Source organism: Eubalaena glacialis, chromosome 9 (genome assembly GCF_028564815.1).
Source record: "Eubalaena glacialis isolate mEubGla1 chromosome 9, mEubGla1.1.hap2.+ XY, whole genome shotgun sequence".
NCBI classification, from domain to species: Eukaryota; Metazoa; Chordata; class Mammalia; order Artiodactyla; family Balaenidae; genus Eubalaena; species Eubalaena glacialis.
In genome coordinates, this window is record NC_083724.1 from 14,427,589 (window position 1) to 14,440,655 (window position 13,067).

Here is a 13,067-nt window from a genome sequence, read left to right on the forward strand (position 1 = left end):
CCTCATTCAGCACATGGACAGACCAGGAAACTGCATCCTTGAAGGATTTCAGTAATTGTGGATATGCCAGGATTTTAAGCATTTTGCGAAGACTTGTGAAAATGAAACAAAGAATATGACTACCAAATCAGTTTTATTTTGGAAGTAGATGTTTTCTAGAACTTAATGTATGTTAATAAATTTTATGCCATTTTCATTGTCTTTAATCGTATTTATACCGTATCTTTTTTTTTCTTTTGGCCGTGCCACGTGGCATGAGGGATCTTAGTTCCCCCACCAGGGATCGAACCTGTGCGACCCCCTGCAGTGGAAGCGTGGAGTCTTAACCACTGGACCACCAGCGAAGTCCCTATCCCATATCTCTATATCTTAATGGTCCAGCTCTAGCCAAACAGCTTTTTAGGAATATAAACCTCAGTAGGTGGTGAGAGATTACTCACTGTGCTATACTGTGTATAGTAACATGGTATATAATACCTGTTACAGTTCAAAAGCTGTATAGGGGCCTAGAAGAGTCCTTGGGGATATTTTAAAACAAACAGTCTGAACACAATTTGAATTTACCACTGGGTCAGATTCTCCAAAGTCCAAAGTTCTCCTAATTTTCTACCACAGAATATTTTTGGTTAAGGAAAAGCACCTGAAGTATATATAATAGTTTTATAACAGATATTTTCAAGTGATAAAATATATTCATTGATACGTACAACATACTTCATCCTGCAGGCAGAGATGGAAAATCACTTGAAAGACTGACATTTAGGTAAAAATTTTATGACTTAACTGTAGATATGTGAAGTGTAAAGTCAGATGTCAGACCCAAATTTACTTTATCTTTTATTTTTATATGAATACAGATTTTAAACAAATCCAAAAATAACTTTTGGCACTATTAATGAAGAGGGGCTTAAGTACATTTTTTTTAACCTTTCTAACTATAGATTTTACCAGTTTATAGATTCAGATCAGTATTGGTTTTATAATAACGCATTTCAAAGTGAAAAAACCCTCAGCCATCTAGGACCCTGGTTTAAATTGTATACAATTATTCCCATATGTACAAGTGACTTACAAAAACCCTGATGGTAATTGTACAAGTGGAGTTTCAGCATTTGAATTCACTGGTTCGTGATAAAAAGCAAGTGGCATTCTAATTCTGAAGTTGGTGAGGTAGTGGAAAAGGTATTTCCTCATATTTATGCAAGACAGTCTTCATCTGGCTGAGCCGCTCTTTTCCTACAACAAGATGAGAAAGTCAGGATGAACCCTTGCAACAGTAAAAACAGGTTTTAACTAGATTAACAGAATTAAATGATAGCATCATGGCTAACAGGTAAAATATATACTTGAGTACCTCTTCGGAAAAATGTTTTAAGATGAACCACCGTATGAAATTATCCAAGAGAAAAGTCAGAAGTTTACTTAAGACTGATAAACTAGAATTCAAGATCTTCCAATTGAAAGTGCAGGTTAAAAGAACTCTTTGTAACATGTACCCTGTGAGCAGGAGGCTGGGAATGGCATCAGTGTCGGTAACTGTCTAGTGATTGTGACGGACCTTGTAGAACTTGGAAGGAGCTCTGAAACGAAGGAAGATAAAACATTAGGCTCAGAAGCCAGTCTCTTAATTCCAACCTAGTTCAGACTTGTATCCCACGTAGACCTAGATTACGACTCCAGAGTCCAAAATAATTCTAACAAACTCACCTCTACTCATTGTTCCTCAAACACTCCTCTGTTACTCTTGGATTTAGAGCACCTGAACTCTTCTGGCTGCCACCATGAGCTAAGAATTTAACCTGGCCCCCAAGCCCCTGTCTACTCATCTCCCACTATTCTGGGCTCTCTTACCTCCAGAGTCATCTACTCTTCAGTGCTCTGTGCCTCTGACACACTGTTCCTCAAGGCCTGCCCTGAGGCCCGTGATGGTTTTGGCCTGTATCTGACTTGGATCCTACCATGGAAGGTTTTAAGGTAATCATTCAAATCTTGGCTCTGCTGCTAATGAGCGAGCTGTGTGTATTAAAGATGCAACTGGCCTTGAATGTTCTTGTGGCTCAACCATACAATATACCACTCTGTGGTAAAGAAAGTTGAGCCTCTTAAGTCCTGGTTTTGTCTTTTGCTGTGACCTTGACATCATTTTTCATTTTATACAATTTCCTTATCTATATAGAGGGATAAATCCTACTTCCCAGGATGTAAATGAGAGAAAGTGTTTAGTACACATACACAGTAGGCACACAAGATGGTAGCTATTATCCGTCTCTGACAGTAATACTGTGTTATTTACTGATTCCATTTACTGAGTATATTTTATGTTCCTCCTAAATAATTATTAGCCTTATGTAAGTCTCACACAGAAAACTTGTGAAATCCAGGGGTTTTTTTCTAATAGACTCTCAGTTAAGAGTTGAAACTCCCTGTTCAAACTTTGCTGAGGATTAACAGTTGGCACAGTCATCTTCCCAAATGGACAGACTAAACTGGGACTCAAGTTGGTTTCAGAGGTCTAAACTTTTTTTTTTGGCCGTGCCGCACAGCTTATGGGATTTTATAACTTCTGTTTTTCTGTTGTTGTTGTTTAATTTATTTTTGGCTGCGTTGGGTCTTCATTGCGGTAAGCGGGCTTCTCTTGCTGTGGAGCACGGGCTCTAGGCGTGCAGGCTTCAGTAGTTGTGGCACGTGGGCTCTAGAGTGCAGGCTCAGTAGTTGTGGCGCACGGGCTTAGTTGCTTCGCGGCATGTGGGATCTTCCCAGACCAGGGCTCGAACCCGTGTCCCCTGCGTTGGCAGGCGGATTCCTAACCACTGCACCACTAGGGAAGTCCCAGCTTATGGGATTTTAGTTCTCCAACCAGGGATCGATCCGGGCCCTCAGCAGTGAGAGTACAGAGTCCTAACCACTGGACCACCAGGGAATTCCCTAAACTCTTTATATTGACCAAGTAGACGATAAGGATATCCAGAAGTGGAAGGCATTTATAGAAGAATTAACTATATCCCTGACAGGTCACCCAGTTTCCTAGGCTATTCCCTAAATCATCAGCTTATCCTCTTTATACATCTACCAACCAATGGATTCCAGTCTCTGCAGGGACCATGAAAAAGCAATTCTTTCCTAAGACAAGTTTTTCAGAGATTTGAAGGTGGCATTCATATCCTTCTGAGTCTCCTCAAGATTACGGACCCCAAAGCTTTCAGGTACTTTCCATGTATAAGTCAGACCCCTTGTGAAGAGCTTCCTCCTACCTGGCTTGGTCCAAGATGGGAGTCCTCTGCAAGGGAAGACTCTAGCTGAGACAGACTGGGTGATGACGTGGAATCTACAGATGTGCTGGTGACCAATTCCCCTAAGGCATCCACTTGTCTCCTCAAGCTGTGTAAAGTGCCCTCTGTCTGCCGCTTCCCTTTGCTTAACACTTCTGCCTGCTTGGACATACAGTGTCGAAGCTGGGCCTGAAAGTGTTACGGTAGAATATATTAGAACTAATACTGGGTACCTTCCTCACGTTTAACATTTGATAGGCAAATCTGACTATCATAAAATAGGAATGGCTGCTGAAAATCCTCTTCTTGTCCTTAAAAAAAAAAAAAAAAAAGGTAGGAGGTGCCAGATGGCTACTCTCCGTGTTGTCGTTAACTGGGCCTTTAACTCAGCCTGTTCTCTCTGCTGTCACGGCACTTAGGATTTCAGCATCCCTGGCCTCCCCATTAAATGACTGCCTCATCTCTCTCTCTTTACTGCCCAGACTTAGAAGATTGGTTTATACTTGATATCTTCAGAGTCTCTCACAATGTATGTAATCCTCAACCCCATACTACGTTCTGGCTTCCCCACCGTACCTCTGAAATGATTCTCTTATTAAAGTCAACAGCAAGCGCTGTCCCACAGAACTTTCTGTGATGACGGGAATGTTCTATATCTGTGCTGCCCACTGTAGTAGCCACTGGTCATGTGTGGCCTTTGAGCACTTGAAATGTAACTGAAGAACTGAATTTTTAACCTGATTTAATTAAAGTGAATTTACATTTAAACAGTCACATGTGGCTGGAGGCTATTTGATGTCAAGGGCCTCCACTCACTTGGTACTGCCCATGGCTCCTTCTCAGCCCTCGCTGTAAGTGGCCGTTCTCCAAAGATGCATTCTGTCCTCTCTTGTTCTATCTAACTCACTCTCATTTTCCAACTCCCACCTAAACTCTTAACCCCCCAATTTTTAGGTCAACAATGACCTATTCTAGACACCTGTTTTCAGCTGCCTATAGAAAGAGACCCTTCTCTGAGCTTCGAACGTGTAATCTATAAAACTGCCATGAGAGCTGCAACAGAGCAATTTCCCCCACTCTCCTCAATGTGCCAAGTATCTTATACTGTATTTTTTCTTTTAAAAGGGCAACCTTGAGTCGATCTTCACGGTGACGCAGTTTCTCTCGGAGTGCTTCTCCACGCCAGTGTTCATCCTTTTTCAGAAGGAAAGGGAAACAAAGAGTCTCTAAGCACCACCATCAGTAACCAACCCACCTTTCCCTCCTCTAACCCTCTTCCACCCTCAAGTCTGTGTTTGAGCTTGTCTAGGGTAGGTGGGAACCAAATTATCCTTTTATGAAGTCCACAGAATAGCAGGATAAACCCTTACCATTATGTGAACATGAGAAAAATTCAGTTTTTCTTCAAAAGGCGATGGTCTCTCACTCACGGGGAATGGAAAGTTCTCTTTCAAGCTTTCCAGCCCTCCTTCTAGGTTTTCGTTCCTTTCCAAAACAGCTTCCAGATCTGCTGGTAGTTCTGGAAGAAACTGGTTAAGATTCTTCAGGCTGGTTCGGATTTCATCTTTCACTTCAGACTTAAGTGTCCTCATTGCTTCACTGATTTCCACTTGTCTTCTTTCCAAATCTTTTTGGTTTTCCATCTAAGGCGTGAGTGAGAGTCAAATAACTACTAGGTAAAGTTCGGGACTTACCTGGAATTGAACTGTTATTGTTAATGATTTAAATTTAATGTTTTAAATACATGTGTCATGTATTTACAGACCTATGAATGTTAATTACTATGATTAGAATGGTAAAAACTTGTGATTTTTCAGCTATTCAAGTATATAAGCTACCAAGTAAACGATTTTACTGACATTTTGACTGAAGCAACTTCCATTTAGAAAAGCATGGGTGCCATGTTCCTTGAAGGTGCATTACTCTATAGAAGTCAGTCTCTCTGGAGCTAGACAGAGCTGGATTCCAATCTCGTTTCCAGTAAACATTACCAGTATGACTTAGGGCAAGTTAGCTAACTTCTGAGCCTCTCTTACCTCATTTAACATGAAGATAATACCTTGCATCCCGAAATGCAAGAACTAGGTGAGAATTTATACAAAGCACCTTAGTGGTACCCAAATGAGAAAAGGGCCATTTACCTAAACAAGCCGTAAGTGATCTAGATTATAAATGTTAATGCTGGAAGGGGCCTTAGAAAAGATCTGGTCAAATGTTTTCATTTTATGGGAGAAGAATCTGGTGGTTTCGGCAGTCTGGAGGTTTCCTCAGGTTTTACAGTTTGTGTTTAATACCTGAGACTACCCTATGTGGCTCTCTCCATAATAAAGAGCTTAGTGAAGATATTACAGTCATACCCACTTCTAACTGCCCTTCCAAGTTTGCAGAGGCTGGGGGGGGCCTTTAAATAAAAGTTATTTTTTCTTGAGCCAAAGCGGGTGTGTGTGTGTGTGTGTGTGTGTGTGTGTGTGTGTGTGTGTGTGGCAGGGCTGGGGGTGGGTGGCTATAGGCACAGATGAAACTGAATGGCCACATAGGGTTATCCAAAGGACAAGGTGTAGCAGGGTCAACCGAGTGGCCCCAGCAGCCTGACTAGACTAGAGCTCTGGGGTGGCCCAGCTGCTGCCAATGGCTAAGGGACACCAGGGGGGGTCTAGGGTTAGACTCTCCATCTAGTGTGAACTGCTTTCCCACCCTTAGCTTGGCAACATTACAGGTTATCAAAGGTTTCCCCGGGGGTCATTTTTTCCTTCCCAGGGGTTTGGCTCTTATATAGACTTGTTTCTGACATAAAATCTAACATTTCAATACAGTGCTTTGGGACATGATAAAATTTTATGCTGAAGAGCTGCCATTTTTCTTTCAGAAACTAACATAAAAACCTTGTTGAACTTAAGGGCATTTTAAAAGTATATTTTGACACTATTGATATTATGTATAAAATAGATAACTAATGAGAACCTACTGTATAGCACAGGGAACTCTACTTAATGCACTGTGGTGACCTAAATGGGAAGGAAATCCAAAAAAGAGGGGATATATGTATATGTATAGGTGATTCACTTTGCTGTACAGTAGAAACTAACAACATTGTAAAGCAACTCTACTCCAATAAAAATTAATTCAAAAAAAAGTATATTTTGAACAAATACTGTTTTTCTTGCGGAGGTACATTTCTACATTTCAAAACTAGAAAAACAGATTTGATTAATTAGCTTTTCACGATTTTCCCAAAGAAATACTCCTTTTAAAAGAGCTATGGAAGAAGTAAAGCTCTGCCCGAGTCCCGTGGGGTGTGGGCGCACCTGTTTCTTGAGCTCCGTGTACTCCTGCTGCATCTGGCTGAGCTCCTTCATCAGGCGCCTGGCCCGCTCGTGGTTGTCCTGGGCCACCTGTTCGATGGTTGCCATTTCCTTCTGCATGCAGCTGTTCTCCTGCTTTTGCTCCTAGCAGCAGAGGAGAATGACTCTGGAGGTGTGCGTTACTGGCTTATGCACTCACTAGCTCTGTGACTTCATTTCTCGTCTAGGCTTCAGCTATAAAATGGGGATAATCTACCTGCCTTCTTTAGCAGCTGTGGTAGAGCTGGGAGTAAACATGTGGTCAGTCTGTCAGCCCAGAGTCTGAATCCTAGATCTGCAACATTACCATTGATACTAGGTTACTTTCCCTTGTCTGTAAGATGTTAACTATAGCCACCGTCATAGGGTTCCTGGGAGGATTAAAATCTAGACATCTACATACTATCTCTACAATCATGTTGCCCATCACTGGTTGTAAGCATATCACCCTTTGGGAAACACACCTGGTTGGAAAGTACCATTCAACAGGGCTACATTAATTCCTCCAACGGGTGTTAGAAAAATCCATTCCTGTGACAGCCCCCGTTGCTGCCCATTGGCCTCCACCCACCATACACTGTTTTGAACTCATCTGAGTGTCACCTCCCACAATTCATCTCCAGGGATAAAACCATGGTAGGTTGAGCTTCCCGGTTTTAGGATAATGATTAATTAAAACTAATGTTGACCGAAAAGGGCGCGATGAGAAAAACCTGTGAGCACAGACTGCAGCTGGGTAAGAATGTCTTTAGAGGCTTTCCTTCCCCAACCCCCTCCTCGACCCTGCTGGGGAGATGTGAGCAGAGGCTGGACCGCTGAGGGTGCTCTCTGCTCAGTGCTGACATTGTCTGTGCACACGACCGTCTTTCCAGCCAGCCAGCCAGCTCGTCTAGGGCTGAGCCCAGACTCTGGCAAAATCTACCATCAGCTTCAGAAACAAATTACGCGTAAATGCACCAAAAACCACAGTTGGGTTAGGGATTTGGTTGACAGGTAATTTATTTTCTCTACACTGAAGAAGTATTTTAGTTAAAAATTTAAAGGCATCATCTCCTCATAAACTGCCAGGGCAGTGGGTACTCACGAGAAGGTTCTTCTCCAGCTGACTCCGCTGGATCTTAAGTGCTTCCTTGAGGCTGGCGACCTGCTTCTGGGCTTGCTTTCTCTCTGTCAGGAACTGGTTCCGCAAGAGGCTGAAGTCCGCCCGCACAGAGTCCGTCTCTTTCTGCAGAGCCAGAAGCTCGCCTGACTTCTCCAGTAACTGCTGCTCCCGTTCTGAAAGCTGTCGTTCTGAAATGAGCATTTTAGGTAGTTTAGCCCGAGGCTCTGGGCTGGCCGTGGGCAGAGCTTTCCTTCCCTCATGGGCAGACTCCACGACATGCCACCCACTCAGGCACTTTCCTCCATCACTCAGTCGTCCAGGTCTCCCCTGACCCACACCAGAGGCCCAGAAAAAGGCCCAGAGAAGGGTGCCTCTTGACGTAATTTGTTCCCAGAGGCCTGATCCCAAAGTGACAGACAGCTACTGTCTTCCCTTTTGAGTCTTTGAGACCAGAGAGCACCAACCCTGAGGTGCAGGGAACAAGGAACAGACTGCTGAAATGTTTTTTATAAACCTAATTTTAATAAAGGGAGGTACACAGTATTTCTTCCTTCATGGGAGGCAGCGCAGAGGAAAGAACACAGGATTTGGAATGGCACACGTCTTATTTTCTACAGAAGAAACGTATTTCCTGGTGTTTAATGGGAATCATGTATGCAAACACCTAGTACATAGTGAGTACTCAATAAATAATGCTTATGCACAACAGTGATACTTAAAACAGATTTTTCTAATCACCCTCTGTAAAGCAACACCCCGCCCAGATTTCACTTCTCACACCTCTGGCATGGTCAGACTCAGCATATTTGTTAAGTTTCAGTTTCATAATGAAATGGTTGGGTCTGGATGCATCAAGAGTTCCCAGGAAAAAAGGAGTAATAACCCTTTCAGATCCCAAGTCCACTGAGTTCACTCAAGGTAGAACAACATTTTCTGAGCATTATTAAAACCTAAAGCCTAAGAAAAAGAAAACTCATTTATTGATGTGAGAACAATCATTTACCCTGGATTCCCATGTCAACTTCATTTATGTATGGCTCGAGAGAGTAAACAAACCCAAAGGCCAACATCTGTATCTTGGTACCATTCACTATGTCAAATTTAGACAGAAGTAGAATTGTTAATATTGTGGGGTTTGTTTTAATAGGTTGAGATGAAATGGATCATTGTTCCAAAGCTCAGAATTAATGTACTTTACAGAAAGCCTTTAGAGCACCTTTTGGCACTTCTCTGCCTTAATGTTCCACTTCCTTGAGACAGCACTCTCGAAGAAAGCAATACAGTAAAAGTAAAAAGACCTGACAGTCTTGGAATCAAATCCTATCTCCATAAAGACAAATTCCCTCTGTCCCTCTGAGCCTGTTTCCTCATCTCTCACAGGGCTGGGAGGATCAAATGAGGGACCATTCTTCCCACTGTGCTTGTCCTGCCTCCTGTCTGGGCTATAGCTGGGGCCTGTGACTCCTCTGCACATTTTACACGACAATCAGCAGATTTCCCCGGCCTCAGTGCAATGTTCCAGGATACATACGGGTTTCGGAGAGCGTCTTCTCCAGGGTCTCACCCCGCCTTTCCTCTTCCTGCAGAGTCCTGACGCGCTCTTCAGCCACCAGCACCTTGGTGCGCACCTGCTCCAGTCTGCCCTTCTGGTCTGCTATCTCCCTTTCTAGCTGCTGCCGCTGCTCCTTCAGTGTCACTCTACTGGCTTCTAATTTTTCTTCTTCACTTTCTCTCTCTTTCTGGAGTCTCTGAAACATCTTAATAGAGAACAACCTTAGTTAGTCATAAAATAACAAATACCCAGTGTCCTGAGGGAATCTTCATGGACACTAGATAGATTCCAGTTCAACAGAAAGTAGAAAACAGCCCATGGGGACAGAGAGTGAGTTCTCTTTACAAAGGTGATCAAGTAGGGACTGGAAAACTGTTTGGCCAGCATGTGAGGAGGGGATTCAAGCAGGAACTGGCAGGTGGCCATCAAGATTCCTTACCGGGCCTGTTCTACGGTCTTAATGGCCCATAATATTAATACCAAGGGAGTCAAAGAGTTGGTGTAAAATCCCCTCTGGTCGCACAGGGCAGGTAAGCGAAGCTAGTCCCAAGGGGGATACTTCTCAGCAGCTTTCTGCCAGGGGAAAAAAGCTCACACAAGTGATAAAATGTTTTCTCTTATAGAATGTCATAGATGTGCGGTACCATTTCCTGTTGGGCTAGTTTGGCCTTGTTTTCTTCAACCTCATTCTGAAACACCTGCAGTTGTTGTTGTTTTGTTTCCTCTTCTTTTTGGCAGACTTCCAACTTCTTTACGTGTTCTCTGATGTCCTCCTGGAGCCTGGTCTGCTCACTGAGCAGTACATCCTGACGCTTGGTGGCGTGGAGCAGGTTCTTCAGGTGAAAGAACAAATTGAAACTACGGACAAAGCCACCTTCATTACAGGTGGCTAGTGCCACAGCTACATCTATCTACTAAGTCTGACAAAATTAAAGCATAAAAGTTCCAAATCCTTTAATATTTCAACAAACATACAAAGGTACCTGAAACTCAATTTAATCACTGGCTTCCCTCTTTTTAGTACCTAGGATGACAGAGATGTCAGAACCTCAGCAAGAGACTCAGTTCCTCCGAGCTTTAGCTGCCTTGTCACTGAGATGGGAATAAACAATAACCACCTCACAGGATTGCTAAGATTAAGAAAAGCTGTGAATAAGGCTTAACTCTGAAAATGAACCTAAAGTCATGGTTTTGTTACTATTTGAAACATTTATACAGGTTAAAAAACTCATAGACAACAGGACTTCCCTGGTGGTGCAGTGGTTAAAAATCCACCTGCCAATGCAGGGGACACGGGTTCGAGGCCTGGTCCGGGAAGATCCCACATGCCGCGGAGCAACTAAGCCCGTGCGCCACAACTACTGAGCCTGTGCTCTAGAACCTGCAAGCCACAACTACTGAGCCCGCACACCACAACTACTGAAGCCCGGGCGTGCCTAGAGCCCGTGTTCCGCAACAAGAGAAGCCACCGCAATGAGAAGCCCGCGTGCCACAACGAAGAGTAGCCCCCGCTCGCCACAACTAGAGAAAGCCCACGCGCAGCAACAAAGACCCAACACAGCCAAAAAAAAAAAACACAAAACCTCAGACAACAATAAGTACTTCTTTCTTCAAGGAACCCAAATTAAGCACTTTTGAAAAAGTTACCATATTTCTAACAACACAGAAAATATTCATACGAACCTGAATAAGACTTCTTAAAAGATAGAATAACTTAAGTTTTATATATCTTAGAAACACAGAATCTTAAAGGTAGAAGGAAGAGAATTTAGATGTCTAATCTAACCTGTAATTTACAGAGTGGAAACTGAGGCCCAAAACTTGCTTGAGTTTCTCTGAAACTCAAATTTTGGCAATAATCTCACAGGACAACATTGAATTACCTTAAGAAGATGATCAGAAGTACAAGGGTAAAGAATCTGCTCTAGGGGCTTCCCTGGTGGTGCAGTGGTTAAGAATCCGCCCGCCAGTGCAGGGGACAGGGGTTCGAGCCCTGCTCCGGGAAGATCCCACATGCCGCAGAGCAACTAAGCCTGTGCGCCGCAACTACTGAGCCTGCGCTCTAGAGCCCACGAGTCACAACTACTGAGCCCGCGTGCCACAACTACTGAAGCCCGTGCGCCTAGAGCCCATGCTCCGCAACAAGGGAAGCCACTGCAATGAGAAGCCCGTGCACCACAACGAAGAGCAGCCCCCGCTCACTGCAACTAGAGAAAGCCCGCGCTCAGCAACGAAGATCCAACGCAGCCAAATAAGTTAATTAATTAATTTAAAAAAAAAAAAAAAAAAGAATCTGCTCTATTCAACATCTGACAAGATGAAGGCCCAGATTTGGCCATTATTCTGCAGCTCAACGAGTGATCAAATCTAAGCCCAGCCTTTGCAGGCCTCATGTGTGCCATGGGTAAGAGATGGTCCATCTGGTCCCTGAAGCCCCCAGAGCGGCTGCTGAGGGACCGTTGGGCTCTTTTAGCCACGACCTTACTTATTAGCTTCGAGTAAAACGTTGTTTGAATACAGAATTCTAGGGCTAAAATAAACTGGAAAATCACTGCTTTGCATCAAATTTTTTTTTTTTTTTTTTTTTGGCTGTGTTGGGTCTTCGTTTCTGTGCAACGGCTCTCTCTAGTTGCGGCAAGTAGGGGCCACTCTTCATCGCAGTGCACGGGCCTCTCACTATCGTGGCCTCTCTTGTTGTGGAGCACAGGCTCCAGACGCGCAGGCTCAGTAGTTGTGGCTCACGGGCCCAGTTGCTCCGCGGCATGTGGGATCCTCCCAGACCAGGGCTTGAACCCGTGTCCCCTGCATTAGCAGGCAGACTCTCAACCACTGCGCCACCAGGGAAGCCCCTGCATCAAAATTTTTGTATATATTTGTGTTTTATAAATGGTTCTAAGGGACCTGCTCATGTGAAAAGGAACCAGCCTACTTGATCTGTTATTTCAACCAATTATCTGCATGCCTTCAGGACACTACTAGAAGATTACCTTTGTGAGGCTTACCTGTTTTGCTAGGTTCAAGTGGTCTTGGACATCAGCTAGTTCCTCCTGTAATGAGTTTACTGCTTCTCGTTTTTCTACAGAAATAACATTTACATAAAATAAGAAATACATATGTATACATGTTCCAGATTCCTATCAGTCCCCTCAGAGAAGTAGAGTAGAAGTGAATTTATACTTCCTTCTGTTAAATGTATGACTATGCCACCCTATCTTATTAAAGGCCAAAAGAGAGGTACATGCGCAATCCAGATCTGGACTTGGAGCCCACGTTTTTAAAGACTTGCATGTTCAAAAAAAAAAAAAGACATGTTACATGTTCAAAACCTCACGATGAAAATTTACACATAATACCTAATGTTGATGAGGTGCATGGTTTAAAATCCACATTGCTGATAAAAATATAAATTTGGTACAACCTTTCAGGAAGACAATTTGGAAATAAATTTTATATCTGTACTGGTTTTGTCACTTACTAGCTGTGTAAGTTTGAGCAAGTCACTTCTCACTTAGGCGAGTCGCAAGGAAACTAGGCTTAAGTTGCTTTATCTGTAAATGGGTGAAATAATAGTTTCTACCTCATAAAAATGTTACAAGAATTAAGTGATAAAATGCATATGAAACACCTGTGTCATGTCCAGGACACAGTAAGAGCTCAACAGTATATTGTTGGCTAGAATTACTTAGTAACTTATAAATAAACAATCATGAGGCTTTATAAAGAGTTGGTAATAAAGATGTTATTTGCATCTTTGTTTTTGTTTTTAAATCTACACACACACACACACACACACTCCCCAAGGA

The 13,067-nt window shown here is 43.1% G+C and overlaps 1 protein-coding gene across 5 annotated transcripts in view; it reads right to left on the bottom strand.

The window, feature by feature from the left end:
• Nucleotides 1-910: 910 nt before the first annotated feature.
• CNTRL (centriolin) overlaps nt 911-13,067 on the bottom strand; it is a 93,041-nt gene continuing 80,884 nt past the window's right edge. For 2 of the 5 annotated variants that reach the window (XM_061200000.1, XM_061199997.1), the window contains 10 exons: nt 12,267-12,340; nt 9,909-10,097; nt 9,244-9,469; nt 7,695-7,900; nt 6,575-6,715; nt 4,640-4,912; nt 4,401-4,463; nt 3,252-3,458; nt 1,497-1,580; nt 911-1,236 (listed from right to left, as the gene is read on the bottom strand). In XM_061200000.1, coding sequence (XP_061055983.1) covers nt 1,524-1,580; nt 3,252-3,458; nt 4,401-4,463; nt 4,640-4,912; nt 6,575-6,715; nt 7,695-7,900; nt 9,244-9,469; nt 9,909-10,097; nt 12,267-12,340 — 1,436 coding nt within the window. In that variant the 3' untranslated portion in view covers nt 911-1,236; nt 1,497-1,523. Of the gene's footprint in view, nt 1,237-1,495; nt 1,581-3,251; nt 3,459-4,400; nt 4,464-4,639; nt 4,913-6,574; nt 6,716-7,694; nt 7,901-9,243; nt 9,470-9,908; nt 10,123-12,266; nt 12,341-13,067 lie in introns of those variants that run through there. The other 3 variants (XM_061199999.1, XM_061199998.1, XM_061200001.1) reach the window with 3 other exon arrangements.